We start from the raw sequence: 14,112 nt of genomic DNA, 5'->3' as shown, positions 1-14,112 counted from the left end.
GCTGATAATAACGGCGAACACACTACACTTTATATTTATATACACACACACTTTATTTATCTAACACACATACTTAGTATACACTTAAATTTTGCACGTAATATATATGTACATACATAACTGCATTTTGTAATATACCTGCCTACAATTGTCAATTTGTATATTGTCATTCACTATCGACTTATTTGTATTTTTTTATTCTTTTATTATGTGTTTTATGTTCTGTCGCCGTCATTCTGTTGTACTGTGGAGCTTATGTCACGAAAACAAATTCCTCGTATGTGTAAACATACCTGGCAATAAAGCTAATTCTGATTCTGATTCTGATTTAAAAAGAAAATGTCTAGGCTACAAGATCCAGTTCTCAACAGTGCGTTGAACAAATGTGCTATATGTGTTTTATGTTATTATTCAAGTGATTTAAAATGTTTAGTTTATGTGCATATCACAGAAATTTTCAGAAAAATTAATACAAGACGTAGTCCACCAGATGATGAACATTATTAACAGCAGTTATTATATGATACAGTCAGACCTGTAGCAATATTAGGTGGTTCTGTATGTTTTAGGGTTGGCATGTAAAACTGGACAGGATTTATAACAGCTTGACCTGCTACCTAATTAAATGATCTTCTTATTAAATGATGAATAAAAATTTTATGTGAACTCTTCCTTTTAATGTAAAAATAAAATGAATTATGTAAATGCTGTAAGTTAACATCTGATCATAAGGAGAAGTAGTATGAATATTAGTCCATCTGAAGACACTTTCCAGGTCAAAGAGGTCTCTTCGTTCTTTTTGATAGAAACCCAACATTCTTCAAAATATCTGCTCCGATAATAGAACATACAGAATTAATTCAACATCTATAAAGTTAGATAATATAAAAATACATCTTGATATTTCTGTATAGGGGGGGGGGGGGAATAGACCTGGTCATGTGGAGACTGACAACAACAGCAACAAAGTTATTTGACTGTTTAATTTAAGTTTAATTTTCACTCATACTGTGTGTTTCAGTCTTTGAAACCAGCCTAAAGCACAGCTGCTCTCCCAGAAGAAAGAGGAACTGAAAATGGGATATCGTTGACATCTCAAATATTTCTTCTAGTATAAAATGAGTTTACATGAACACCAAATGTAAACTTTTGGTTTAGTCTGTTGCTTCTCACATTTTCCTGCTGAGACAAAAACTCTAATACTCTCATAGTCTCCTCTAAAGTTTAGAAGAAATCTTAACAGCTTTACAAAGTGTGCACCAATTCAAAAGCCTTAATATGAACGAAAATGTCTTATTTTCCTAAATAATGTTGTTCAGTTGCTTTGACACAGTCAGTTTTGTATAAAGTGCTGTATAAATAAAGGTGACTTGTCTTGACTGTAATGAGTCTAATTTTCATTGTTTGATTTCACTTAAAAACATCAACTGCTTTGAGACCGTGCTGAGGTTGTGATGATGCTCTGCACCACTAGAGGCAGACGAAGACAAGACAAAACCAAGAGTCACCTTGACCAGCTGAGTAAATGAAAGTAAAAGAAGGGAGAACATTCTGAGGTTTCAATCTATACCTGGACTCTTAAGTGGCAGCTGATTGTGGTAAGTGCTGAACATATTCTTATGTAATAATCATGTAGATAATTAAACAAAAATTACTTAGTAAAGGTGATTGTAACTGTAAGTTGTTGCGAGTCTGAAGTTATTTCACTGTCAGAACAATTGTACTAATTTACTATACAGTAAAAAGACTGGAAACAATATCAGTGAAGAATTTTTCACTTTATCAAAATTTATATCTAACTCAATAGTGAGAAATGATTATGAACCTTATATATAAACAAGGTACAATAAAACTTAATATGTTTGAAATTTACTGAAAAAATATATCTTACAGCTCAGCACCATTTTCATTATACTATTGCAATATGCCACATATATCTACTAAATTATTAAAAATCTATTTGTACTAATATGAATTAATATTCTCTTTGGATTCACACTGTAAATGCTGTATGGTAAAGTTCCTAGCTCATGCTGATCTTGAGTTAGTTTTGAGTTTAAGTTCACCAGTAGTTAGGGGTTTTAGTAAGCTTTGTCTGTGTGCAGTCTCAGAACAGAACTGAATGGAGTGAGTTGATTTGAGTAAAAGCTCAAAACATTTGTCATTGTGCAGAACAAAATCAATATACACCAGACTTCACTTAAAGGATGAACATGCAAAGCTGCTAAACTGTATATAATTATTTTTATATGTCTATTTAACTTGTTTTTAACTTTCTTTTCCATTGTTGTGTTTCCACAAAGATCTGCAGTCATACTTTTGAGACACGGGAGCAGGAAGGCAGTGCTTCAAACATGAGCTTCCATGAGGAAAGAGACAATGAAGACACTATGTCTGAAATGAGATCTCCTTCTCCCAGATCAAGCAGTACATCTTTGTCTAATAATTCCATAAACATTCTGCCCCCTGACATCAGTGATGAAACAGAGACCTCCAGTGACTCCAGGTATGACTTTAGCAGTTTTGTAACATTTTATCAGAGTGACTTATATCTCTGAAGTTCAAAAAGTAGAGCACAACTCTCACTCACTAAACTATGTGAGTTTGATTTTTATTGGCTTTTTCACACTACATTAACAGATGTTGACCAGCACTGACGCTATTTGTTGGATTTTGTCAGATCAGTGTGTTACCAATGCCGGCGTCTGTCATGTTCAGTCTGTATTTATTGGGTTGTGGAATTTCTGAGAAGTGATAAACTGTAATCTGTTGATTGATAGTTATTTGTATTTCTATCTGAATTGAGACAAAACCAAATGTTGGCAGGGCTTAAACCAGAAGTTTGTATATACTAAATAAAAAGCCCAATTTAAATTAAATTTTGTTGGTAATGTAGTTTGCACATAACAAATGTACCATGTATAATACACAAAATTGCTTATTCTTGTTTTCTACTAAATGTATGTACTGTAAATATATTTAATAACTAATTACAAAAATAATTCAGCTTTTAATAACTGCCTGAATGTTTAATAAAATGGAAAAGTTATATATTAAGAAAATATTTGTCTGTTACATATCAAATAGTAGAAATGTGTATTATACAGTATCTTAATATACAATAATACTGTGTATATGTGTGTGTATAATATACAAACTTGTTTATCTTTTGTCAGAAACAACAGGAAGAAAAGATCAAAATCTCCAGAACCCAGCGGTGTCTCTGTGAATAGCACAAGATCCATGCATTTTCCCATTCAATTCAGTGATGGAACAGTGACTTCTGCCCCACTGTTAGTATAAATATTTAGTTGCTGATTTACTGTAATTTACCTTGATTAAATAATGTTTTAAGAAACCCAATGAATACCAAATGTTCTCCAAAATATACAACATACAGTATACAATCCATATTGTTATGTTTCTTAAAATGTTAAACAAACATTGTAATTACTGTTATTGCCATTTTTGCTATTCTTTATTTTAATTCCAGCATTGAGGAGATAGATGACACAATTGCATCCTACGATCAGACCCACATCAAGCAGAAAAGAACTGAAGCAGTCCTGCAGAGAGTCAAAGACCAGCACAAAACCAGCATGAAAAACAAGTTTGGCTGCTTATTTGAGGGAAACAAACTACAAGAGAATGAAACCCTCTTGAACAGGATCTTCACACAGCTCTACATCATAGAAGGAGAGAGAGAAGGAGTGAATGAAGAACATGAGGTTTTACAGATGGAGAAATCATCCAGAACACAACACTCACAACAAAATCCAATAAACTGTAATGACATCTTCAAAGCCTTATCTAAACCAGGATATGAGGAGAAAGACAAAATCAAGACTGTTCTTACTAAAGGCATCGCTGGAATTGGAAAAACAGTCTCTGTGCAGAAGTTCATTCTAGACTGGGCAGAGGGAGAAGCCAATCAGGATGTGGATTTCATGTTTGTGTTTCCATTTCGAGAGCTGAACTTGATTCAAGATCGTCAGTACAGTCTTCACAGACTTCTGCTGGACTTCCATCCTGAGCTTCAAGATCTGGACTCAAAGATTTATGAGGAGTGTAAAGTTGTGTTTATTCTAGATGGTCTGGATGAAAGCAGAATGTCACTGTTTTCAGATGATGAGAACGTTTGTGATGTGAATAAGTCTTCATCAGTGGGTGTGTTGATGTCAAACCTCATCAGAGGAAATCTGCTTCCCTCTGCTCTCATCTGGATCACCTCTAGACCAGCAGCATCCAATCAGATCCCCTCCAAATGCATCAACCGTGTGACAGAAATTCAAGGTTTCAATGACCCTCAGAAAGAGGAATATTTCAGGAAAAGAATCAGTGATAAGCATCAAACCAGCAGAATCATCTCACACATCAGAAGAGCAAGAAGCCTCCACATCATGTGCCACATCCCCGTCTTCTGCTGGATCTCATCCACTGTGATTGAGAAGCTCCTGGAAGAAGATCTGAGAGCAGAAATCCCTCAAACTTTTACTGAAATGTACATCCACTTTCTGCTGATTCAAATGAGTAAGTATGAAGAGAGAGATCCACAGAAACTCCTAAAGACCAAAAGAGAAGTGATTGTGAAACTTGCTGAAGTGGCTTTCAAGCAGCTGATGAAGGGCAATGTGATGTTCTATGAGGAGGACCTGAGAGAGAGCGACTTAGACATCCCTGATGCGTATTGTGGTATTTGTACTGAGATCTTTAAGGAAGAATCAGTGATTCATCAGAGAAAAGTCTACTGCTTCATTCATCTGAGTGTTCAGGAGTTTCTCGCTGCTTTCTATGTGTTTTACTGTTATTTAAGCAGCAACATGGAAGCCCTTAAGACCTTTGATTCAATGCACAATTTGCATAAAGGTGCAATAGATAAAGCCTTAGAAAGTAAAAATGGGCATCTGGATCTGTTCCTGCGGTTCCTGCTGGGCATCTCAATGGAGTCCAATCAGAGACTCTTACAGGATCTACTGACAAACACAGAGAACAGCTCAGAGAGCATCAGGAGAACCACACAGTATATTAAAGAAAAGATCAAATATGAACAAGGACTCTTAACTGAAAGATATATCAATCTGTTCCTCTGTCTGCTGGAAGTCAAAGATCAATCTCTGTCCAGAGAAATTCAGGAGTTTGTGAAATCAGAGAAACACAAAGAAAAAAAACTCTCTCCATCTCACTGCTCAGCAATCGCCTACATGCTTCAGATATCAGAGGAGGTGCTAGATGAGCTGGATCTCAAGAAATACAACACATCAGATGAGGGCAGAAGAAGACTGATACCAGCTGTGATCAACTGCAGAAAAGCTCTGTGAGTGTTTAATCATGTGTCACAATAAAAAGTTTCTTCTGAATGGAATTGCACTGTTTCTGTTTTACTTATTTTACAATGTACAGATTTTTTTTACAAGAATTAAACAGATATAATTTAAATGATAATTGTAGAATAAGAGTAATTATTTAATTAGTTTGTGTTCTGTTCTGTTTCAGTCTTGCTGGCTGTAATCTCACTGGTCAGTCCTATGAAATTGTGTCATCAGCTTTACAATCCTCAAACTCTGTCCTGAGAGAGCTAGACCTGAGTAACAATGACCTGCAGGATTCAGGAGTGAAGCTACTCTCTGATGGGCTGAAGAGTCAAAACTGTCAGCTGGAGATATTAAGGTATTTTGGAACATTATACATTTATAATTTCTCAGGTTTCTCTATGTTGTCAAGGCAACAGATATGTCATTACTATCAGTTATTGCCAACTACTCTTCCCCTCTTTCTTTTTTTATTTTTATTAGGAGTGCAAAAACATACAATATAGGGTGAACACAAAACACAACAAAACACAAAAACATCAATAAAACAACAATGATTGTAACAGCAATGAAAAATTAGCAGAAATGACAAATGAGTAATATAAGTAATAGTAAAAAGTATTTAAATAGTAATAACATGTATAATAATAATAATAATTATTATTATTATTATTATATTTTGTGATTGTGGCAACAGTAATAATAATAACAATAGTGATACTAAAGATGGTGCTGAATAGTTGTGTAGATGGAAATAGTCAAATAAATAATAAATAATAATAATAGATAATATTGATAAAAATATGAATAACATTAGTGATACTAATACTAAAGATGGTGATGATAATATTTTGTGTTGACGGAAATAGTTATATCAATACTACTAATAATAATATTTTTATATTAATTATAATAGTAACAACAGTAATATTAAATATGGTGATGATATAATACTTTTTTTTATTGACAGCAGTAGTAATATCAATAATAATATAATAACATTAATAGCAACATCAAGAATAATAATAATAATATTAATAATAAAATGGTAGTAATAACAATAGTTATGCTAAAGATGGCGATTATGATAATATTTTGTGATGACGGCAACAGTAATATCAATCATGACAGTAATAATAATTATAATAATGATAAAATTACAATAGTAATAGTAGTAATGAAATAGTGACAGATATCTAAAACTTACCACTCCTCTCCTAGCTTCTGTGTCAGTTTTTTCCCTCCTTCTCATTCACAGTACAGTTACTATTGTATGCATGCCTAAGCTGAGGTGGTGCATTAAAAGAAGGGTGTGGTGCATTAAAATAAATATCTTTCCCTCTTTCTGCTGAGTTAAATCTATGAAATCCAGTAGGAAGGCCAGTATGAGGGGTTTACCTGAAAACTTGATGTCTGACTCAACACCTCAGAAAGCCCAACTTTTTGCAATGTCTGCAGATTACACCAATATAATAATAAGTGAACAAACTATTTTCCTTAGCATGACCAAAGTTCAGCACTCAGCGTTGTGTTTTTAATGTGCTGTATCAAGTAAAAAATAGTTATTTTAAAAGAGCCTGTTGCGAGATGTTGTGTTGCATTTTACTCCTGTCTTAAACTCACTTTAGAGTGAATGTCCTGTATCTGTCTGTGTGATGAATGATCATGACTGATTATCATTTCGTGATCTCTGGTGTCACTTTCAGTGTATTAATGCATAAACAGTACCTTGATGTAATGAGGACGCCAGTAAGGACATGCATAATTGATTTTAAACTGAGATCAACAATGATTGCTCAAGTGTTCGAGAGTTGAGGGCTTCACAGATGATGTAATCTTCACTGTTGTGTCTATCTGTAGGTTGTCTGGCTGTATGGTGACAGAGGAAGGCTGTCATTATCTGTCTTCAGCTCTGAGTTCAAACCCCTCACACCTGAGAGAGCTGGATCTGAGCTACAATCACCCAGGACAAGCAGGAGTCCAGCTGCTTTCTGACAAACTAAAGGATCCAAACTGCTCACTAAAAATACTCAAGTATGTTGGATACAATTTAAGAAATATTGATGTCTTCAGCACAAAACAAAATATTGCTTCGAAATCAAAATAATAACTTATTTTTCTGATACTTCTCATCTCTGCATGTACTACCTTAGATCCCTATGTTATCTCAGAAATGTAGTTCTGTCATGACAGCTCTCAGAGGGATGGTAATGTACATGACAATATCAATGTATTTGGTCTTGGTGGAATAGTTCTGCTACGCTGTTGCTGCTAGTGCTGCGTTAGATACAGTATAGAGACTTGCTACTGCCATGCCAATACATCCACAACATACTGCTTTGAGCATGAAAGAAATACTGTCCTGCAAATATAACATACATGAAACAACCTCACAGTATACATGAATCACCTCGTAACAGACGTATACATGTGGAGCTGTGAAAGGTGGAGGGTTTCTGAAGCAAGCTGCACTTCTTACAGCAAACTCTAGTCATATATTTAAATGCTGAGCTGCGAGCTCATTGGCTACCGATTCAGGAATGTACCAATCAGCTGTGCCATGTGATGATGTCATTACGTCAGATTGAATTAGACCTATTAGACTCCACAATCAGAGTTTCATGCCAGAACTCTGTGGTCCTATTGCCATTTGTAGAAAGTCATGCGCTCCAAGTAAGAAACAACCAATCAGAGCTGCGGTCCGTAACTTTGTTTGTGTTCAAAATGTAGAAAAATGAACATAATAAGCGAGTACACCATGAATCCATTTTCCAAAAAGTGTTTTTGGCTTGTCCTGAATCACTAGGGTGCACCTATAATAAGTGTTTATATTCGGACTATTTTAGATTGCTTCGGGGGTACCGCGGCGGAGTAACCCAGTACCTTTGTGATTCTTCATAGACATAAACAGAGAGAAGTAGTTCCGGCTACAATGTTCTTCCGCAAGACGCAAGCAGTTCTGTTTATTAACCGCTAGAGCGTCAAAAGTTCCCTACCGCAGCTTTAATGAGTTAAGAAAAAAAATGAAGATAAACGTGTGTGTGTGTGTGTGTGTGCGTTTATGCGTGTGTGTGTGTGTGTGTGTGTGTGTGTGTGTGTGTGTGTGTGTGTGTGTCTCATTGTAGTTTGGACCATGGAGAGCCTTTCAGGATCCGACCAGGTCTACAGAAATGTAGGTTCTTTCTCTGACACTCTTTAAGATTTAGTGACAACAAACAAAAATGTACAACTGTTTTTCCTCTCTTCTTGTGTTCAGATTTCTGTGATCTCACACTGGATCCAAACACAGCAAACACTCAACTCATTCTGTCTGAGAACGGAGAGGTGAAATATGTGGAACAGCCGCAGCCGTATCCTGATCATCCAGAGAGATTTAAAGATATTCCTCAGGTTCTGTGTCGAGAGAGTCTGACTGGACGTCATTACTGGGAGGTTGAGCGGACTGGCTGGGCTCGTGTATCAGTGGCCTACAAAACAATCAGCAGAGAAGGGACTGTAGGTAAGTTTGGATACAATAACAAGTCCTGGTGTCTCTTCTGTATTAGTGATGGATTTGTTTTCTGGCACAACAATCGGAACAAAAACATTCCTGCTCCTTCAGCCTTCTATAAAAGAGTAGGAGTGTATCTGGACTGGCCGGCCGGCATTCTGTCCTTCTACAGTGTCTGTGACAAACACACACTCACACACTTACACACATTCAGCACCACATTCACTGAACCCGTCTATGCTGGATTTAAGGTTTTTGATTGCTCACTCTCACTTTGTAAAATTACACAACAGACAAACAACTGACTTCTTCTTCTACTTATTTCCTAATCATGGTCACATGTCCCTTTATGAAAAGATTCATTGTATGAGGTATATAATGTATTAATCTAAGGGTGTACTCACACTAGCCAGTTTGAACTGTGCCCGAGTGCGTTTGACCACCAAAGCGCGGTTCGTTTGACTAGTGTGAGTGCTCCGAATCGTGCCCGGGCGCGGCTCGATTAGCCGGCCCTGGCCAGCTTGAAAGAGGTGGGCCAGGGCACGGTTCAGTTGGACTCGGGCGCGGTTCGCATGCAGTGTGAGCGCTAACCGTGCCGGAGCACGGAGAAGGACACGTTGCGTCACGGTTTTGCAACGCTCCAAAACCAACATGGCAGGGAAAGGGTCGCTTTGGTCTACGGCAGAAGTGCAAAACGCATAAAAACAAACGTACTCGGGTCCAGTTCATGGCAACCGTGCCTAGTGTGAGTATACCCTAACTGAAATAGTACATGAATATTGTACTTTCAAATATTCTTAAACATGTGTAAAATTACTATGTACTGTATATTCAGTCCCACTTTATATTAAATGACTTTAGATTACTACTTATGTTAAAAAAATAAAAAAACCTTACTGTGTTGATGTTGTATTGCAAAACAGTTTCTGCTATTGATGTGCGATACGGGTGAGGTTAAGGACAGGTTTTGTGGTATGGTTAAATTTGAATTATAGACATAACTACAGAAATTAGAAACAGAAGTAATATTTATGATTAATAAGAGAGCATATTTAAGAGAGCAAATACACATTTTTGTTGTACATCATTCAAGTTATTTCTTTATCTCTTCCACATTACTTCCTACATGTATATAACATATATGCACTGCAGTCATTTCAATCATTAGTGTTATTTTTCTCTTACTGTAATCCTAACTGTATGTTGGGTATAATAACACTTGTTGCATTTATTTTAATCAGACAATGTTTAACTGAACACGAAAAGAGATGCAACTAAGATGACTCAATAAAATATCTACTATATAACTAACTACTATCACTTCATCTCCTGAATTCTGAACGCACCAGCTGCTTCCTGCTTTAGGGCTGACAGAATTATTATTTATTTTTATTTTTTCAGCAAATTGATATGTGTGGTATTTTGAACTGCAGAGTCACTGAGATCCTTCTGTCTTCTCAGACTCGAATATGAGACAAATGTGAATGAACCGGTTTCTCCAGATGAATGATCTATTCCTGCAGTGTGTTCACTGTAAATCTGCAGGGTGTTTACTGTGTATTTTACAATGATCAACTTGTCCCTTTTCTACCCACAGAGTCCAGTCTAACACAATACAGATCATGTACCTTCAGTGTCTTCATTAATTAATGAACTTTCATTTGGGTTTATTTAATCTTTGAAATGGCAAGTCAAAACAGAACGAAAAGTTATCACTTCAAAATTAAGCAAATTAGTAATTCAGTAAACTGCATTAAACTGCACTTAATTAAATTATTATTCTCAGTACAATTAATCTTAGAATCACACGGGGAGAGATTGTAAAAGAAATACAATGCAATAATATCACATTTTAATATTCTGTATTAGGTCTGGGCTATTTAATGCTCAGGTGTTGCTGATCGGGGATTCTGGTTTACTTGTGGCTGAAAATAGATACCAATGCTAAAACCTATTAAGGCCCAGTGTAGGGCCACTTATGGGCTATTAATTGGCTGAGATTCGGGCCAGTTATGAACCATGTGTAGCCCTTGTCTTTAATCCAGATCTGGGCCACTCCAGGGCCGTCATTCTTTGTGGTATGTGGGCCAAGAGAAATGGTTTGTGTAGACCAGAGCTGGGACAGAAAAAATATTGCTATGCGGGCTGCATGAGACTGGACGTTTTATGGTGATTTGGATTAGAGCCTGAGCACTCTTCTATCTTTGGTGAACATGTAGCGCCCCCTTCTGGAAAGAGAAAGAACAATCTCTTTTTTTTTTTTTTTTTTTTTTTTTTTTTTTAGAATGAAATTTAAATGTTTGAATTTGAATTTAATTCATGGACAGGAAACCTTTATAATCATATTATATAATTATGTAATTATAATATAATTATAACTATGTAATTATAATAAAATAAATGCAGATATTGTGCATGCTAAGCATATTTTAAATATAATATTTATACAAAGTCTTACAAAACATTAGCTGTTTACTTTCTACTTTAAAAGAGAAGTGTAAAAAAAATCTTTCTTTGTGAATATTCATGTTTTCATGTAGTCTCTCACTTTTCTCATTGATTCTCTATTTAAAAGTCTATAAGCATTTAATTCAAATTCCTAATTTATTTAGGGATAAATTACTCCTAAAAACTCCTAATTTATTTCATTGTTCTGCAAAAATGTACTATTATATTGAGTCTGGAGGGTATTGTACTTGTGGTTTTCTCATGACTCATGTCACTTTTCTTAATACTGTGTGATTGCCAGAAGCTGCTCTGTACCTTACCCATGATACATTTTTATTTTGGGATGGAGTATCCCTTTAAGAAAAGCAACCACTCAGCAGTTAATGTAATTTCAGATGAATGGAGTGAAAGGTAAAAGCAGGGTTTCTCAACTCTGGTCCTTGAGATTCACTTTTTCTGCTGAGTTTAGGTTTGGAGCTAAACTCTCGAGTCAATGTGCTGAAACAGGATCTGGAAAACACAACTGTCAAACCTGTGAAACTGCTGTTAAAAACAAATCAGATCAGTTCATAAATTATTATTATTATTATGTACATCATATTTAATAAATGATCAGTTAATGACCCCTCCTCCTGACTCTAGATACGGACGGAGTTTGATACATTTATTTACATTTATACATTTATTCAGACAAAAGACTGAGAATGTCTTCATCTAGAGGTGAATGTGCATCACGACACAGAGACATTTCATTGTGAAGCACTTCAGTACAATTTGGAGAATCTTAACTCCCTGACAAGTGTCCAAGAGTGTGACTATGTTCCCTTTGAAAAATAATTACTTTTTATTTACATTTTATTTACAATAAAAATTAAAATATATTGTAGTTGAAATGTTATATTAAAGGCAATTGGTTGATCTTTAGGATGTTTCTGACCAACTTCCATAGTACTTAAGTACATCTGTAGTTTCAGAATTTCAGGCCTAGGGGGTTGCCGTCCACTCCCTACACTCCATGACACCAAAATACACATAACTTGCTAAAGATCCTCTTAATTGTTGTGTTTTTCTTCTTACTTGTGTATATTATAATATGTAATATTTATAAATGAAATAATTATTTACATTAAGTGTAAAAGCCCACCTTGTTGGCAGAGTCTATTTTCTGTACACTAACTAACTAAAAACACAGTTGTTCTTCAACAGCGAATGTGGTGTAGGAGATAAGATGCTGAACTACAGCTTTTGACCCAAGTTCAATCCACCTTTTTGCCAAACATATTTTCTCCTTTTCCCATCACATATCAGATTGAAAAGGCATTCCCTTTCAATACAGATAAAGGAAATACTCCAAAAGTGGAAATAAAGCACCTCACTGGTATTTAATAATAACGTGTTTATCTGGTGTTAGTAAGTGTAGAGATCCCCATAGGAAAAATGTGTTGCTCAGTGGTTGCTTTTCCTAAGAACAGGAGACTCAGATGAGATCCTCAAATATCTCTCATTTTCAGATGTTTCTCCTAAAATTCCTTAATTGAGACATGAGAAATATTTGAAAAAAAAAAAAAAAAACGTCAAAACTGAGAATGTGGTGGAGGAAACATAGAATATCTCTGTTGTATTTCTGCAATCTCTATCCAGACTCCATCATAGGAATATTTTATTGCTCAGTGGTTTCTCTTTCTATCCTCAGGAGAATTAGTTGTGATTCTCTTGTATTTCTCATTTTAGTCTCTACAGTGTCTCAGATGTTTCTCCTAAAAAATCCTTAGGAGAAATAAAAGTAGACACAACTGAGACATGAGAACGTTCTGAGAGAAAGGAATCCAAAAAGACAGTAGGAGAGAAACGTGTGAGAAACAAGTGAGATCTCTCTAATCTCTTGCTAGACTCAATTATAAAACGTTTTACAACTCAGAGGTTTATTTTTCTATTGCAATGGGGTTTTTCACGTTTAAAGGTCAGAACAATAGGAGTTGAGACAGGAAACAATAGTATAGGTGAAAACTGAACAAGAGCAGGAATGTAACTTTAGTTGGGACTTGAACAAAGGCCTAGGCTACATACACAAGTTACCTGTTAGGGCCTCGGCCTGGGGTAGAGCTCAAGGCTTAGAATCAGGAAAGATTCCTTTAAAGGGATACGGCAAAGAGCCTCGCATTTTATACTAAGTCTTGCCTGTCACACAGGGGCTAACACTTGCTCTTGCATAAGCTTTCTGAAGGAGCTGTCATCTCTCAACAGATCTCTCGTAGCAACACCCTGTTTAGAAAGGTATCCATGGATACATAGGTGACCAAGTAGAAGGGGCTTTTACCAACTGAAGAAAGGGCACGAAACAACCGCGCAAAGCCCTCAACATATAGGATTTTACAAAGAATGCTGAATGAGAGGCATCAACATGATCAATAGTAATAATGCTGGAGCACTCTTGGGGAAAACAGAGTACTAAACCTCCTGAGACCCTATAGATTGCCTGTTGTGCATTTTAGAATTGTTCTTGCTATTTGGGATATGTAGGACCTAATAAGTATAATACCAAAAATTTGTTTTTGTACAGGAAGTAGTTTTCGCAGAAAAATATGTCCTCATGTGAGGACAGTGGGTCTATCTTAATGTGAAATGATGCAAAGCAGTTTCGTTCACTTTGCAAGCACAGATGCAAATTGCATGTCATGCATCGCACACAGGATTTTCCAGTGCAGCCTTGTGCTCTGCATTCATGTATTTCACTCATAAGTTATGTTATGTCCTCCGTATAGGACATCGGGACTTAATGTCTTTAAAAAAAAAGGAAAAGACATGAATGGAAATGCATAGGCAAAAACAATTTTTTAAAATCACGAATACATTTTTAATGTTCAA

At 35.8% G+C, this 14,112-nt stretch overlaps 1 protein-coding gene across 1 annotated transcript; it reads left to right on the top strand.

Annotated features, from left to right (window-relative positions):
* Positions 1 to 3,096: 3,096 nt before the first annotated feature.
* Positions 3,097 to 9,265, top strand: LOC113067122 (NLR family CARD domain-containing protein 3-like). Its single transcript, XM_026239393.1, has 6 exons — positions 3,097 to 3,293; positions 3,494 to 5,314; positions 5,494 to 5,667; positions 7,170 to 7,343; positions 8,435 to 8,481; positions 8,566 to 9,265. Exons 1-6 carry the CDS (start codon positions 3,136 to 3,138, stop codon positions 9,102 to 9,104), a joined length of 2,913 nt encoding a protein of 970 aa, XP_026095178.1. The 5' UTR covers positions 3,097 to 3,135; the 3' UTR covers positions 9,105 to 9,265.
* The last annotated feature ends 4,847 nt before the right edge of the window (positions 9,266 to 14,112 follow it).

Source organism: Carassius auratus, chromosome 50 (assembly GCF_003368295.1).
Source record: "Carassius auratus strain Wakin chromosome 50, ASM336829v1, whole genome shotgun sequence".
Lineage (NCBI taxonomy): Eukaryota > Metazoa > Chordata > Actinopteri > Cypriniformes > Cyprinidae > Carassius > Carassius auratus.
This window is presented reverse-complemented; position numbering and strand designations above follow the sequence as displayed.